Genomic DNA, 16,512 nt, shown 5'->3' with positions numbered 1-16,512 from the left:
CAAACGTTTCTATCAAAATAATTAATTCTCAAATATTTATCCCAAAGCAGATACTTCAATAACCATATAAAAAAAATAGAAAAACCTGCGACAGTCTTCAAACGACTGAAATTAGATTTGTTAAAAGAAGAAAGTTGAGTTTTTTGTAAGTTTGTACTTAGTTATGTTTATGTTAATTTATGTAAGTATTCAAAATAAACTGTCAATTTTTTTTAACCGTATTCAATTATTATATTAAGTACTTAACTGTACATCTGCCGTTTCAGGAATCTGCCATTAGGTAACAGAATCTGTCGTTTGATTATTCTGCCATTCTGGGAAAAAAGGCCTAAATGTATGTGGAAAAAAAACTTATATTTTAAATTTCGCGAGGCAACAGACTCAGCAGAAATAGTTCGTGAAATCGCCATGAAATAGCGGGTAGGTACCTACAAGTAGGTACCTATTGCAACAGTGGTGAAGGCGCTGGCTTTATAACTAAGGTTATCACTAAACGGAGGAGAGAATAAAACCCATATCTAAGATCATCATTTAATTGCTAAATGTCTGAAAGACGTCGCGCATGATTTTGCAGGCGTCGCGGATTTGTTGCTCCGTGATGACGAGAGGCGGCGCGAGGCGGATCACTTGCCCGTGCGTTGTTTTGGTCAGCAAGCCGGCGTCGCGCAGCCGCAACACCACGTCATAGGCTGGGATTTCTGAGGAGGAATAAGTGGGCCTTAGAAATAGTAGACCTTAAGTACTAGAAAGAGGCGACGTGGACGTGGGCCACGGCTTCGCGGTCAAAAGAGGCGTCGCGCCTCGAATCGTTTTTTGCTCATTCAAAAATCCATCATCTAATGTAGAGATGGGGAAATCCGGATCTGGAAATGCAAAAGAGTCAGTCCTTAAGCGGATCCGAATCCCTTGACTCCTTTCAAATCTTATCGACTCCGAGGACTTAATAACTCCGACCAACCTATTGGATCGAGCGACTAGCGATCAGCGATTCAGCAATCACTTCACTTTCGTTCAATCACGTCCTATCGGATTCGCTATGTGCTGCCCTGCTCACGCTAATAGCATTTATTACGAGAGGAAGAGGGATAGCATAATACCAATTTCAGAGCCGCTCCCCGGAGCCGGTTTACCAAGTATATCCGAAGTGACTCACAGATTCAAAAGAGTCGTTAGGACGAATCGGTACTTCAGTGCCTCGGTACCGAACCGAGCCGGATCGGCCAAAGACAAACTACTTACTAATCGCGCGAAAGAACCAGAGTCAATAAAGGAGTCGGAGTCGATAAGCGGATTCGGTACCGATACCGGCATACCGGAGCTGGATTTAGTGAATCAGATCCCTAGTCGGAGTCGAGATTACCCATGAAATCTAATGTGTGGTGTGCTATCAGGGCCTCGTAAAAGTTATCGTTCCCACGCCATATTCAGATCCTGCGCCACCACTGGTACTCAATTAACGAGAAAAAATAATGGATCAATTTCATAAGACTTTTGTCCGTAGGTATAGTTGGAGATGGGCATTGCGCGCAGACTTGAAATATAATTAGTAACTGCAAATCGTCGCAGGCACTAAACTGACCTCTGATAATTTGAGACACATTCATGCACCGTTGTAAAAGATACCCAACCCAAATAAATGTCAAAAATAAAATTTGAGAAAACCTGGACTACCTACCAGAAGTTTGATCATTGAACTGGCAACAATTTTGTATGGTTGGTTGGTAATGTTTAGTTGCTTAGATCCTCATTTATTCCTAGTTTTCTTCATCCAAAAAAATAAAGTAACCAATATCATCGTCAGTTTTTTAAATACCAGGGGGTATTAAAAAAAAATACGATAATGTTAGTGGTTGACATAAAATATTACGTACTGTCATTGACGACCATAGCAAACATGAGTCCTCGGCCGCGCACGCTTGTGACGGCATTCTTCGGTATCTTCTCCAATTCTTCGCGCAGCACGCTCTCCAATTTGGCTGCGTTCTCGCACAATTTCTCTTCCAATAATACCTGCACAAATAGTAACCATTTGCCATGTAAATTGTGCTTCGTTTTAAGTGTTACCGCATAAAATACGTCGTAGACATCAGGTGAGCCAGCCTTTGGTGGCCTCCCAAGAAGCTGCCGGCTCAACCTAGGTACACTTAACAGTAACTACGGAGGACGTAAAAAACTGCCATTTAGCTTCAAAGGGGATGAAATCTTGATTCATTGGAAAACCTACTGTTTGCGTTAAATTTATCTGGATTACCTACTGGCCCCGATGAAAATACTTATGGCTATCATAGATAGTACTTGTCTAATTATAATACTAGAGTGAATTTTTATGGTTACCTTCATGGCTTCGGTAGCTACAGCGCACGCCAATGGATTACCTCCATACGTCGAACCATGTGTACCAGGAGTAATCACCTAAAACAAATTAATTACAAAATCAATTTTGTAAGACGTAAGTACTATTGATGGTTAGGTACAGCTCGAATGACCAGACAAAAAGCGTTGATACTTCGAAATGAATTGGTTTACATAAAATGCAAAATAAGATACAGGCATCAATATTAATTGTCTAATATTTTTTCAAACTTCAACCAATGATACTCGATATTATCGCTTATGTGTAAAAGGCGTAGTTTTAGTAAGTATGTACCTAAGTAATTTCGATTGCTTTATTAAGTGATACTTACGTCCATTACATTGTTGTTAGCGAGCACTGCAGAGACTGGTAACGCACCACCACTCAATGCCTTGCCCAGAATTAGAATGTCAGGCCGAACGCCCTCGTGCTCTACCGCCAATAGCTTGCCGGTACGACCTAGAGGTGACAAGCAACCCATTATTAAGAACGCCGTAAAGTGCGTGGACGCCTGGATCGTGTTGATGACGGAAACACTTATTGTTATCTTAATAAAAAAAGTTATGACTGAAAAATTGAAACTGCATATCTAGAGGTCTAGAGGGCCTTATTGCCGGTCCTGTATGGTGTAAACAAGGAATTAGTGCGGATTTTCCGGCATCCACAAGGGATACGAATTTCTACAATAGAACTAAAGCTTTACCTTGTACAAGTGGTGAAGTTGGTTTCAATTAATAATATATCTTAAATAATAAAAAATACAGGCAGGATCATACTATTAATAAAGAGAATGTCTGTAAGAAGGGAAAGCCCAGTAGTAGAGTTCTTTTAAACTTAAAAACCTAAAAATGCGTTTAGATGAAACATCTCACCCAATCCGGTTTGCACCTCGTCGGCTATCCACAGCACGTTGTGCCGGGTGCAGAGCTCGCGGACCTTCCGGAGATACCCGTCGTCCGGGATCACGACGCCGGCCTCGCCCTGGATCGGCTCCACCATGAACGCCGCCACGTTCGGGTCTTGCAGGGCTTTCTGAAAGCATACACAGAACTACCATAAAATTCCGTTGAATGTTACGTTTGCAATGCCTTATTACTTATTGTCATACTGTAGCGACTTCTAGCGCCATCTTGTGAACAAATATAGCAACTCAAACATCCTACATCGCGCAATCGAAATTACATAACGCAGACGACGCATAAAATACAAGTTCCGACGCTCTTCCTTCGGACTTCAGTCCCCAAGCATAACATCTGTCTGGAGAGAGATCTCTCTATTGTAGCCTCTCCCGATACGACTAATAGGTATTATGCTCGTAAATGCGAAAGATGTGAGTTTGAGTGAGTTTTCTTATTTTGATGTTCAGATTACTGGATTTCTGGAATAACACATAAGTAGACTACTTTTTCCCTATATTTACAACTGAGATGAGGGTGGAAAACTCCTAACCCAAAGTAAAATGACAGTATTGAGCAAATTATGAAGACATAACAAGTACGACGTCATGCGAACAACTTTGAAATCTATTTAAGTCACATGAAATATGTCGGGATTAAATTGGGATGACTATTGACAAAATACTAGCTATCTAGTTGACTGATAGCTACATGGAACTAGCTACCTAATTTTTATTCTTGGTTTAACCACAGAATATGTAATACTACAAGTACCTTAAACTATTCGAAACTACTGCCACTGTTACTGGGTTACTCTCGAATTTCCCTTTTCGCCAAATGACAACAATATAGCTCAAACGACAATATAGCTCAAACTTCTGGATTGTGTAATATCTTTTTTGTTGCTATAAGTATAGACATTAACGCTAAATGTATCTTTAGCAAAACGTCTGGATCTTAGAATGTTACAATTTAAAATATTCTAGTAGCGAAACATCATTATCTTAGAATGTTTTGTTCATGTCAATCAACTAATTTTACTTTTGGTTAATTAGGTATTCTAATCACACGGACTATTTATATTTCCAAACGTTTGGATACTTAACTAACTAATTTGACTCAGGGACCCAAAGAGGGTCTTGGCCTCCGAAACGAGAGCATGCCATCCGTCCTGGTCGTAGGTACTTTTTGCTTATTTCAATGCTGTGACGTCCTGCTAAATTGACAGTTTGCTGACTGAGTATTCTACTTTCATGTCGATTCGCGCTGTCATCGTTCATCCACCATCACCTCTCATATTTCGTTTTCTAGAATTTTTTTACCGTACAACGGCAAAAACTACTAGACACTGGCAAAATTGTCCTCCGATGGACAGAGCCATATTTTTTTTAAAGAAACAACAACAACAACCTCTCATATTTCGTTTTCTAGAATTTTTTTACCGTACAACGTCAAAAACTACTAGACACTGGCAAAATTGTCCTCCGATGGACAGAGCCATATTTTTTTAAAGAAACAACAACAACAACAATACTTTCATGTCGATTCGCGCTGTCATCGTTCATCCACCATTACCTCTCATATTTCGTTTCCTACATTTTTTTTACCGTACAACGGCAAAAACTACTTCTTCTTCTTCTTCGTCGTTTCACTCTTGACAGAGTGGTCGTGGTCATCATTTTCTAGGTGCTGGTAGCAAGCTTAACAATACGCCTCCATTCCTCCCTGACAGCCGCCTTCCTTATGCTTGCGTGTAGTGGTCCTTCTATTGCTGTTTGACCTGGTCTGTCCATCTCATAGGCGATCTACCTCGTGGCCTAGTGCCTTCGACTTTCCCCTGGATCACAAGTCGCTCCATAGCTGCGTCTCCTTTACGACATATGTGTCCGAAAAAAGTAAGGATGCGAGACTGCACTATGGACGATAGACGCTGTTTAATGCCGAGTTCTTGGAGTATGGACTCATTGGTACGGAATTCAGTCCATGAAACTCCCAGCATTCTCCTCCAGCACCACATTTCTAGAGCGTCTATCTTCCTTCGCTCCACCTCACGCAGCGTCCACGTTTCTGCGGCGTAGAGAAATATGGGGAACACGAGCGCTCGAACAAGTCGGAAAAACTACTAGACACTGGCAAAATTGTCCTCCAACGGACAGAGCCATATTTTTCTAAAAATCTAATCTAATCTCTAATCTACTTTCATGTCATTCAGCGGAATTGGCTCTTTGCCGACTGTGTATTTTACTGTTATGTCATCTAGCTGAAATGGTCCTTTGACGAAAAGGGAAATACGAGAGTAATCCCTGTTATCTACTGTTGAGTTATTCGGTACTACTGTAGGTACTCCAAGTAAATTCAGATAGTAGGAAGGTAAGGTACACACCAAAAATGAGTTAGGTAAGTATAAAGGCTGGAGACTTACTTTTACGTTTTAATAATAAAAAGCGGCGTAACTTATCTACCTAATTATATTGCAGGAACCCGTGACCAAGGAAGCATGGAAGCATTGCTCCTCCCCTCACGCGTCACGGAGTATACCTAATACCACAGAATAGTAATAGTCTAATACTTGGGTAATTTTAGGTGAGTTTTGGATTAGGAAGTGTAAATTATGACTTGAATTTAGCTAGCTCACCTCAAGTGCCGGGATATCATTATAGGGTATGAGCTCGAAGCCAGGCATGTAGGGCCCGAAGCCTTGGTAGCAGGAAGGGTCCGACGACGCCGACACCGCCGACAGCGTGCGTCCCCAGAAGTTGCCCTCCGCGAAGATTATCTGTAAAAGAATAAAGTTCCATATAAATTGTAGGTGATCAACGATCAAAAACACAAGTTATTTATTTAAAGTTGTGCTGAGTACTTACCCGTCTTACAATATTTTTTGCGATCAGAATTAAGTAAATCATATTTTTTAATATTATTACTATAAGTACATATAAAGATAAAGCGACTTAGCAGACTTTGCATTTTGGAAAAAATAAAATCTTAAGGGAATTTTCCCTCGTATTTTTACAAACCAGTTTGAAAGGTATAAATATTTATTTATAGAATTTAATATAATTTTTGTACTCACAAGAGAAATACATTTAAGTCGTTCGATTATATCAGATTATTCATTTATTCTAAGAGCTTGGAAATTTTAGATACTTAGGTACATATCTAATAACAATGCAGACAGGCGAATGTTCCTGTCCGCATTCGTGCTTTTGTCTCAACTTATTGAACTTTCCTGATGTTCCGCAAAACACTCTTACCTAAGTAGGTAAGTATCTAACCTGCCTTAGGATAGATTAGTGTCGGTAAAAAAGTTGATTGACCCATAAGTCTTGAGGACAGGATGACATTTACTAATAAATATATGATGGGACACTTGACACCAATTGTCCTAGTCCCAAACTAAGCAAAGCTTGTACGTGGACACTAGGCAACGGATAAACATATAGATAAATAAGAAAGAAAAAGAAACAAAGAAAATATTTATTCGTGACATGACATGAAATGACATGACATGGATAAGAATAATCATAAAAATAAAATACATACTTAAATACAATATTAAACATCCAAGACCCGAGAGCAAACATTCGTATTATTCATATAAATATCTGCCCCGGCCGGGATTCGAACCCGGGACCTCAAGCTTCGTAGTCAGGTTTTCTAGCCACTTGGCCATCCGGTCGTCAAACTGGAAAGGGCAAGCCCAGAAATTGCAAAAGTAATGAATGTCAATTCTACGCAATTTGTTTTGCACCACCATACCAAGGGATCCGCCCTGATTGCAGTAACATTGACAACTGGATCACTCGCCTATTTATTGGGTATGGTTACGTAACTTAAGTAACGAAGTTTGTTATTTTTAACTTAACCTACGACGACCTTGTGATATTTAAGTTAAATACTTTACGGAAACCACTGACGGAAACCATAAGTGATAGTGATATTGAAGGGTATTCAGTTTCATGTCATATGACCTTGGCTAGGATTACTCGAAGTAGTTCCTTCAGTTCCTTTCTTTTCATACGAATAATTCTCCTTTTTTTGTACCGCCAAAGGGACTACTGCGAATAATAATCACTTGGCTAAGCAAAGCCCGCACCTGGTCTGGTACCTACCTTAGCCTGTTTATAGGGAATCTTCTTAACATCATATCCCCACTTGCGGGCAATTTTACAGGCGCTCTCGCCACCTTCCACGCCTGTGTTCATGGGCAGCAGACGGTCAAAGCCCAACAACTCGGTCATGAACTTCTCGTACTGGCCGAGTTTGTCCGAATAGAAAGCTCTGGAAGAAAAATGACACCATATAAATTACTCAACCCATCCCATCTACCACACATCTATCACCCATCTCATGGGGGGCTGCCCATTTACTCAACTTCCTGAATGGAGGGCCCACGAAGAGTATAAAAGAATAAAGGGGTTGCGATGGCTTCCTCTTTACAAGCAATTATTAATTAGATAAATTAATAAACAAATATCATGTCGGCCCAACAACTTATCTTTGTCGTGTAGGCTAGGTAGGTATATATATTCGTGTATATAGGTTCGTGATGATAAAAAATGCCTTCTTTTCTACTGAGCACTGGATATCGCGACTTATTCCAGCCGCTTAGGCTTAGTACATGCGAAGTAGATCCGAGGTTCCAGTGCAAATGGACAAGATTCCTATTTGAACTGTAGTTTATTTATACTATAATGCCCGAGGTCTCCATTCCAAGTCCCCGCTGTATTAGCGTGTTAGCGTCCTACCTGGATACGAGTGTGAGCTGATCAGCTTGCTTCTTTAGCGCGTCGACGATTCTCGGGTGGCAGTGACCCTGGTTCACCGCCGAGTATGCGCTCAGGAAATCGTAATACTTCTTGCCTTCTACGTCCCATACGAACACGCCTGAAACATGGATATTTTCGTTTAAGTCTGAACAAAACTGAAGAAACATCCGGTTCCAGCTTAAAATATTGCGTCATAATGTAAATTACTTAATTTAAAATCATCAAAATGTTCTTGGCGCTGATTTAATAAAATTATTTGAAATAACTGCCACCATGCTCAGTGCTATTTAATTATAACACAAACAGAATGGAATTGTTATTAAAGTGCCTAAAATTGTGAAATTAATTAGACTCAAAGGTCTATTTTTTAGGTCTACTTGTTACTACATGTCACACGGAAGTTTAAATAAAAACATCATCTTGTGTGCAAGATTACGTCATTTTTACGTCATCCGCACTTTTTGTCCGACCCCTGATATAATTACTAATTTAAATTGTCACCACAAAACTGTTTCAAGAATGCCACTTTGACAAATATGCAACTAAATAAGGTTTAATGTTAAATTACGATAATATCCTCTTTAGATAATATAATCTTAAGTATCGACTCCATTGATTATTGTTCTATTTCCAGATATGGTATATTTTTGCTATGACCTGTCCGAGCTCTGTTGATAGGTAACTGCAAGTACCAGTATTACCTCCAAGTCATACCATTAATGCATTGTACCTACCTACCAAAACTTTTCAATACTTATTTACAGACATTGACATACAGTTTAACAGATACCATCAGCCAATTAAGATGTCTACCACCCTAAAGTTGGTAATCGTTTGCATGTCATAAAACAATAATGCCAAATTGCCAATAGACGTGTCTGTCAACTTGAAAGTTCGACTTTAGCGAATATTCATTTGATAGGAACTTGTTTAAAATTGATAGACCAGTTATTTGGCTGATGGTATCTACCTACACAAGTACCAAGAAGTATTTGTCTTAGGCTACGAAGTCAACAAATACAGCATTGTATACTTGCGACATGTCTGTCTCCTAATCTCGCGTGATCATCGTAAACAGTATTAATTATATGACCACTTCATAAACTTAACACTTAAACACAGGTGGTAAACAGTATTATATGACTACTTCATAAACGGTGATAAGAAAAATCAGAGCTGTTCTACTGTACTATCCTTTTGTCGTAACAAGTTTCAAGTCGATGCCATTCACCGCTGAAGAGTTCCATCCTGCGAAAGCAGTCCTAGCTGGACCACCGAAATATCAATACCACATTATTGCATTGCCACTGAACTAGATACTTAGCCAAATTTCAGCTCAATCGGATACCAGGAATTAATTATTTAACTGTAAAAATCTCGAGAATCACCGAGGTATTTAATCACAGGTACAGTCGAACAAACGTAACCTCGTAAGGCCCAACTTCCTAAATTTAGCCATCAAAGCTAATGTCAAACTTCACTAATTGACATTAAGTTTCAAATTGTAATGTTCATTATTGGACGTGGGCCTTACGAGGTTTATTATGTACAAGGGTGGAACCTTCGTGCTAGTGTTACTAGGTATGTCATGTTGACATCCCATACTTTTATCAAGGAAATCATAGTGAAATTGATTTGATTAATAAAAAGTTACCTACACTCTGGCACATACATCAGTTTGTTCGCCTGTATTGAATCTCGTACGACCTCACCTTAAGGTAGAAACACACTGACGCCGGAAGCGGAGCAGTGCGACGCAGCGCGGAGGCGGTGCCGGTTGTTATATTCGAGCTAACGTGAAAGAGGGCACACAGAATACCACGCTTATTTCACGCGCGGTATTCTGTGTGCCCTCTTTCATATTAGCTGGAATATTACAACCGGTACCGCCTCTGCGCCGCGCCGCACCGCCCCGCCAGGCACCACTCTCTGTGTTTCAAAGTTTTACCGTACCTTTGTGCCACTATGTCATGTTGACATCCATACATCTGCCAAAGAAATGATAGCGAAATTGATTATGAAAAGGATGGTACAGTCACCAGCACCAATATCTGACACAACAAACGTGCATAAATATCTGATACGACTCTATTTCTAGGGCCGGAAGGACGTGTCAGATATTTTTGCACGCTCCGCTGTGTCAGATATTAATGCTGGTGACTGTACGTGAATCAGTTTTCTCAGCTGTAGGAAGGTAGGTATGTATTTCGTACCTTCACCGCGGCTAAGCGCGACAGGGACGGGTGCGTAGTTGCGGCAGCCATGTTTGTCCTCCAAAGCGAAGATCTCCTTAGAGCTCAGATTCTGCGCAGCCATATTCTGTCAATCAACAAGTGAATTCAACATCAACCAACATCATCCTCAACCCTTATCTTCACTATAAATAGCCGCTGTTCAAATAGTTTGCAAGCAAAATGGTCAACAGTGATAAGATTCATTCACTATTTGATTTAACTGGAAAAAACCGACTACAACAAGTAGCGCCTAATGACCTAATCTTATCAAAAGTCAATTAAGTCGATCCTATTCTTAGGATGTAAAGGCGAAGTCTAAGCACAAAATCAATTGACGTTCCGATGGGATTAGGTATCGATTCCCTAAAATAGGTACCTTATGTATTCACTTTTCCATACTTATACTAACTGCATAGGTACAAAAAATGGACACCTTTCTTACTTAGAGAGCAAGTTGTACAGTCCAGGAAATTGCATCACATAGGTGTACCAGGATGGAACTTTTTCTTAATTAATCCATTTCACTATGATTTCTTTGGCAAATCAATGGGATGTCAACATGACATTAGTAGCACAAAGGTTCCACCCTGATGCGTGATTCAGTTTCCTCGTTGACTTATAATGTACGCTTACACTATACCGACGACATCGGGTTATTATTCTAGAAAAGTTTGAAAGCACCACAAAGCACTTTCTTGTTTTACCTTTTAGTGCCATGATTGTAATAATGAGTAAATAACCTACCTAAGTACTTAATACTACTTCAATTTTTTACTCTACCTAGTGTTGACGCATGACTCAACTTACAAAGGTAGGTAACAATTTTTAGGTAAGTAGGTACTTATTAGTGCCATTTAAGTTCGCAGGATACGCATTTTATATTTAAAAAAAAAGTTAAAATGTAACTAAACCTTTACTTTAATAACGTGATTTGATTTAGTTTTGTACTTAATTTATTACGATTTTTATTATAGTTTAGAGTTTAATTGGACAAGCAATGTATTGCAAAATCCGTTATTTTGTTACGTGACAGGCAATGTCATTTGCGATATTGGACGCCGTACATTGAAAATACCATTTCATTTGTTTGGAGTACACATAATGATAAAATTACTTAATATTTGAAAGTTGCAGAACTAAAGTAGTTTCATTTGAGTAGCAGAACCTATGTTTTAATTTTTTGCTCCTGTTACAGGCCCCCCCCGGTATGCTACAGTTTTAGGCAATACCTAGGTACCTATTTAACTTGGTTTTCTGTACATATTAGTTTAATCTACAGAATTTAAACTTTTTTTTGTGGATTTGCATTAGTACCTACTCAATTTATTTTATTTTACAAAATATTTAGCACGTTGATTTCTAACTTACCTTACCTAATCAATAAAATAGCTAAAAATAGAAATAAGCATATTCATTAATAAAAGTGAAAATATTAGAATTAAATCGAATGATTGGCCAATAACCTACAAAAAAACAAATATACTATTATTGTCACAAGAAGACAAGGATGATAATAGGTAATAAAATTATTTCAAAATTTTCATTAAATTTCAAAGATATACTAAAATAAAAGAGACGTTTTAGTGTAAAATAATATAGGTATACCTACAGAAAATGAAATTTAAAAATTAAGAACAGTAATTAACTAAAATAAAATGTTATTTATTATATGTACGAGTATGTAAGTATTTAAATTCAGAACTTACCGAAGATGATATTTCTGCGCCGTGTATCGCGAAACTGAAGAAATTATATCTACGTATCCTCTTTTATAGGTGCAATTTCTTAGAGATTAGAGTAATCAAGTATGCAAATATTCAATTAAAATAAGACAAACAAAGGCATTGAACTAATAATATTAAATAATCAATTATTGATGACGGGACATAAACAATTCCATTCACACAGCGCCGCCTCCATTGATTGATTGGAGATGCTTCGGAAAATTACAATGACCATTTTTGTCTTAATCAGTGTACCTATCCAAAACTAGTCACTTCGAGCTTCAAATATAAGTACCTATCAAACATTTTAGACTCCGTGGTCTGTGGTAGGTATCATAATGTTAAAATAGATTGCAATGCACTAAATGTTTTGAAAGGTTGCTAATTTCCAATCATCATTACCTATACTTACCTGTATAAATAAATAAACTCGTAGGTACGCGCATAAATTTTCATTTTGAATGAAAAATAAGTGGGTTGATACGGTTTATTGTAATGAAGTTTTAGGGAACACCCAAATACTCCGAAATATTTTATTCCGAATTTGCTAATTTCGATTTTCAAAACTCCGATTTTCAGAATTCCTAAGCCATATAATTCCGATTACTTAAAAACACGAAATTTATTTTTCCGAATATCGTTTTTTTTAATATGCGATTTTTAAAACTCCGAAGAATAAAAAACCACGAAATGTTATTGGCCCGAAGTACAGTATTCCGATTATCAATTTCCCGAAAGGACATCGCTAATTCGGAAATATGACATTCGGCAAAATAAACTTCGTGGTTTTAACAATCGGAATCTTGATTGCGAATCTCGAATTAATATCAATGAATTTAGGTAAATTGACCTGCATACTTAGGTTAGGTTAGAATGGCGACAATTCGCGCCATAACTTGCTAAAAATCAATAACAGTAAATACTGTTTTAGGCCAATCTAACTAAGTTAATAAGTCGGGATTTATTATTGATCGGAGTAATGATGTTCCGAATTTTGAAAATCGGTATTTTAGTAATCGGAATTCGTATTTTTGATATTTCGGATTATTATTGAGTCGGACTTCTTATTGTTCGGTTTATTAAAATTCGGAATTATAAAAATCGCTATTTTGAAGTTCGTGATTCCGACTTTCGGAATTTCGTTTTTCGTATTTATGTAGTGTACCTACCCAAAGTTTTATTGTAAGTACCAGGGCGACCGAGCTTTGCTCGGGCTAAAACTCAATAATAAGCGTTTTCCCAGAGCTAAGGCCAAGCTAGATCGATTTGTCATCCCCGAAAACAACTACATACCAAATTTCATCGAAATCTTTGGAGCCGTTTCCGAGATCCCCGAAATATCGAAATATATACAGCGTGTATTTTTGATACTATCTCAAACTTTGGGCAGTTAGTCGAGGCCCTAATAATCACATTTTTATTATGTTTTAGTAAAAAATTTAGACTTATTTTATTCCGTACAAAATTAATTAACACGCAATGTATCACTACGCGATACTACTTTGTTTTTATTCAAAACGTCGCACTTGTTGACGTGACAGATGTCACAGAACGCTTTGTACGCATTACATTGCTGCTCGAAAATATTTCAAAAATTAATTACGCTCTGGTAGTTAAAAGTACTGTTTTGCAGTTTGGCGAAGTATAATTGTATTTTTTTTGTATAACATAACTAAATGAGTAAATAAATAAAAACAAAACATTAAAATGCACCCTGTTATTGCCTAGGCTATTGCTACCACCAGCTAATATCGGGTCCCGGATCCATCGGTTGGCCCGTCTTTTCCCGTATCATATAAAAAAAAACGTCAATGTAGATATTGAATTGATCTCTTTAAGAGAGCGAGACCTCTGTAGTGTTTCGGCAGCCTTCAGTGGTTGGGCACGTCCAGTCCACTATCTTACTTAGGTACACCATTTTCATTGATTGAGTTCATAACGAACGACACAGAATTCCAGCAAAAAGTTACGGAGATATACACTTATGTTTCTACCAAAATATATAGAAGTCTAAGATAGGTAATATTTGAACGGTCACCAACTTCCAGAAAAAAAAACTTATTTTATTTTTTCACACTGCGCTAAATTCTTGTAGCTTTTAGGCTATACTATACCTAAGGGTCCCTATCAAACAAGAAATATAGGTACAGTGGCGGAATGAAAATGTTGACCAGTTTTCAAATAAATTCATTTAGGTACATGTTGCAAGCGCACATGTTACCTTTTTGAATGACATTATGACTGAACATGTCATATTCGGTTGATAGAGCAGTTATACTGAGCAAGCAAAAACCGACCTTAAGGTGGTCAACCTTTTCATTCAATGACTGTATACCTACACCTATAAGTACCTAAATACAGACAGAATGATGAAACAGTAATAATTATAATGAATGAAAATAAGCGATTTGCGATAAAATTAACAAATGAAATTCAAATTACCTACATGACAACAAATGAACATGTGAATAATGAATACAATATACAGTGCATGCTGACCTTTCTCTGATTTATTATAAGGTTAAGTTCAAAAGTTCGTGCAGAACGCGGGAGTAGCGAGAGGTGTGTCCGAGTCCAAAATTAGCCAACAACTGAGCAGTCAGTAAATTAACGACGACGTTCTGGCTCAATTCGTAGGAAAAACACGCAACGGATCGTCGATTTGATAAAAGTTACGTCATACGGTTGTCTCCCGAACCTAAACACGCAATTATCATCTTCACTTGTCGCACGAATTGTATAAGTTTTAGTTTATAGAAGTGTACATGGAAACAATGACGTAATTATATATTATATGTACCTAGTTATTGAAATAGAATTCGTATTTACATTACATCGTATATGTCCTATCTACATAAGAACATAATGATATTATAACAAAGCTCTGTTTATACATTAATCAGTTTGTGACTTGAGTAGGTACCTAGGTACCGCTACCATTAAATATGACTATTTTTGTCTTATCAATTTAATGCTCCGCAATGGAAGAAAAATAGCAGTTAGGTTTTTATTGTCTTGACAGGTTTGAAAGATTTGAAAATTATATCCGTGGGCGATTTTTTAAATCACAAATACTTAATATTCGAAACCGACTTAGAATAGTTGAAATAAAAAAAAAAGTAACAAATTTGGAGTTGAAATAAAAAATACAAAAAGACTCCAAAAAACCAATCATAATTTGATTGCTTGGTAGCGACATCTCTTGTCTGGGTGAGCGGTTGGTTCCGAAAGAGTGTGACGTCTCTCGATGAGAGCGGAACATAGATGTCGCTAGTGCTGCTGCATAAGTAGCGTAGTAGAAATGCAACCTGAGATATGTATGCATAGGAAAAAATCGTGTCTAGATTCCTGTCCAGCGGTAGTGTAGGGGTTTTAGTATATAGGTTATACGCAGCATGGATTGCTGAGGACCTGGGTTCGATTCGCAGCGCTGGTCTCTTTTTCTGGTTTTTCTGTGCATCCATGTCTCAGTTTGTATTTTCGATATAGTTGAAATCCCCCGACATTGTCATTTCAAAGTTCAATAAGTATCTCAAAAACAGCTAAACCTATTTTAACGAAACATTGACGGCTAAGAGGTTAGAGAACCTGACTACGAAGCTTGAGGTCCCGGGTTCGACCCCCGGCTGGGGCAGATATTTGTATGAATAATACGAATGTTTGTACTCGGGTCTTAGTTGTTTAATATGTATTTAAGTATGAATTTATCTATACAAGTATGTTTATCCGTTGCGTAGTACCCACAGTACAAGCTTTGCTTAGTTTGGGACTAGGTCAATGAGGGCTATCGCGTATGAATTCGCCGCTAGAGGCGCTAGTGTAGCGTGAGGTCTCCGAAATGTCAAATCTCATAGTTTTTGGGTGAGCTACGCGGGTTTATTTATAATTAGAATAATTTTGTGAATATTTTCCAATATCTGAAACTAATTATGGCAAATATGCGTTCCGGGGCAATGAATGTCTGTGTTTTGAGACAGTTTTGTCTTTCGGAAACCTTTGTCCTCCCTTTTTCCGAACAAAACGGGGACTATGCAACACTGTGGCATGCTCGATATTTTTATGGTACGGTTTTAAGGTGTATTAAATATGATTTTAATCTAAACTTTGTTTTTACGCCCGTAATAACAGACCTTGAAAGCCATACTTAAAAACCTCACGCAACAGTGCGCCATCTAGTGAGACAAAAAACGATAGCCCTCATTGGTCAAGTGTCCCATGATATTTATTTATATGTCGGCGGAGAGCCAGAGCGATGCTCATTTTCCTTAGACATCTCGACTACACTACAGAACCGTTATTTTAAAATAAAACGAAGATTAACACAATCAGGATATAATCAAATCATAGTCAAAATACCAAAAACGGGACTTATCACGCTATTATTATACAAGTAATATTTACCTCGACGTTTCGGCAACGTTACAGTTGCCGTGGTCACGAGTAGACTGAAGTGTGGGGTGTCAAGTCTGCCTAGCAGCGCGAGTTCTTCGAACTACCCGCACTTGATCACTAATAGTGCCGGCACTAAAGCTAATT

At 38.0% G+C, this 16,512-nt stretch overlaps 1 protein-coding gene across 2 annotated transcripts; it reads right to left on the bottom strand.

Moving 5' to 3' along the window:
* Positions 1-519: 519 nt before the first annotated feature.
* Oat (Ornithine aminotransferase precursor) lies at positions 520-14,585 on the bottom strand. Of its 2 annotated transcripts, none has more exons than XM_074102047.1 (10): positions 14,476-14,585; positions 10,232-10,337; positions 7,998-8,136; positions 7,362-7,530; positions 5,885-6,025; positions 3,226-3,385; positions 2,685-2,812; positions 2,335-2,412; positions 1,872-2,010; positions 520-698 (listed from the first exon to the last, which is right to left on the bottom strand). In XM_074102047.1, exons 2-10 carry the CDS (start codon positions 10,332-10,334, stop codon positions 532-534), a joined length of 1,224 nt encoding a protein of 407 aa, XP_073958148.1. In that variant the 5' UTR covers positions 10,335-10,337; positions 14,476-14,585; the 3' UTR covers positions 520-531. The 2 variants fall into 2 exon arrangements, with proteins under 2 accessions (XP_073958148.1, XP_073958149.1); XM_074102048.1 differs by lacking the exon at positions 14,476-14,585 and adding an exon at positions 11,959-12,066.
* Positions 14,586-16,512: the final 1,927 nt, after the last annotated feature.

Source organism: Choristoneura fumiferana, chromosome 18 (assembly GCF_025370935.1).
Source record: "Choristoneura fumiferana chromosome 18, NRCan_CFum_1, whole genome shotgun sequence".
In the NCBI taxonomy this organism is placed as follows: Eukaryota; Metazoa; Arthropoda; class Insecta; order Lepidoptera; family Tortricidae; genus Choristoneura; species Choristoneura fumiferana.
This window is presented reverse-complemented; position numbering and strand designations above follow the sequence as displayed.

Excerpts from the sequence above, each read along its gene's own strand:
- Oat (XM_074102047.1), bottom strand. The coding sequence starts at position 10,334 with ATGGCTGCGCAGAATCTGAGCTCTAAGGAGATCTTCGCTTTGGAGGAC. Across the intron at positions 7,531-7,997 it reads CAGCTCACACTCGTATCCAG|AGCTTTCTATTCGGACAAAC; the intron begins GTAGGACGCTAA and ends TTTTTCTTCCAG. Across the intron at positions 2,413-2,684 it reads CTAACAACAATGTAATGGAC|GTGATTACTCCTGGTACACA; the intron begins GTAAGTATCACT and ends AATTTGTTTTAG.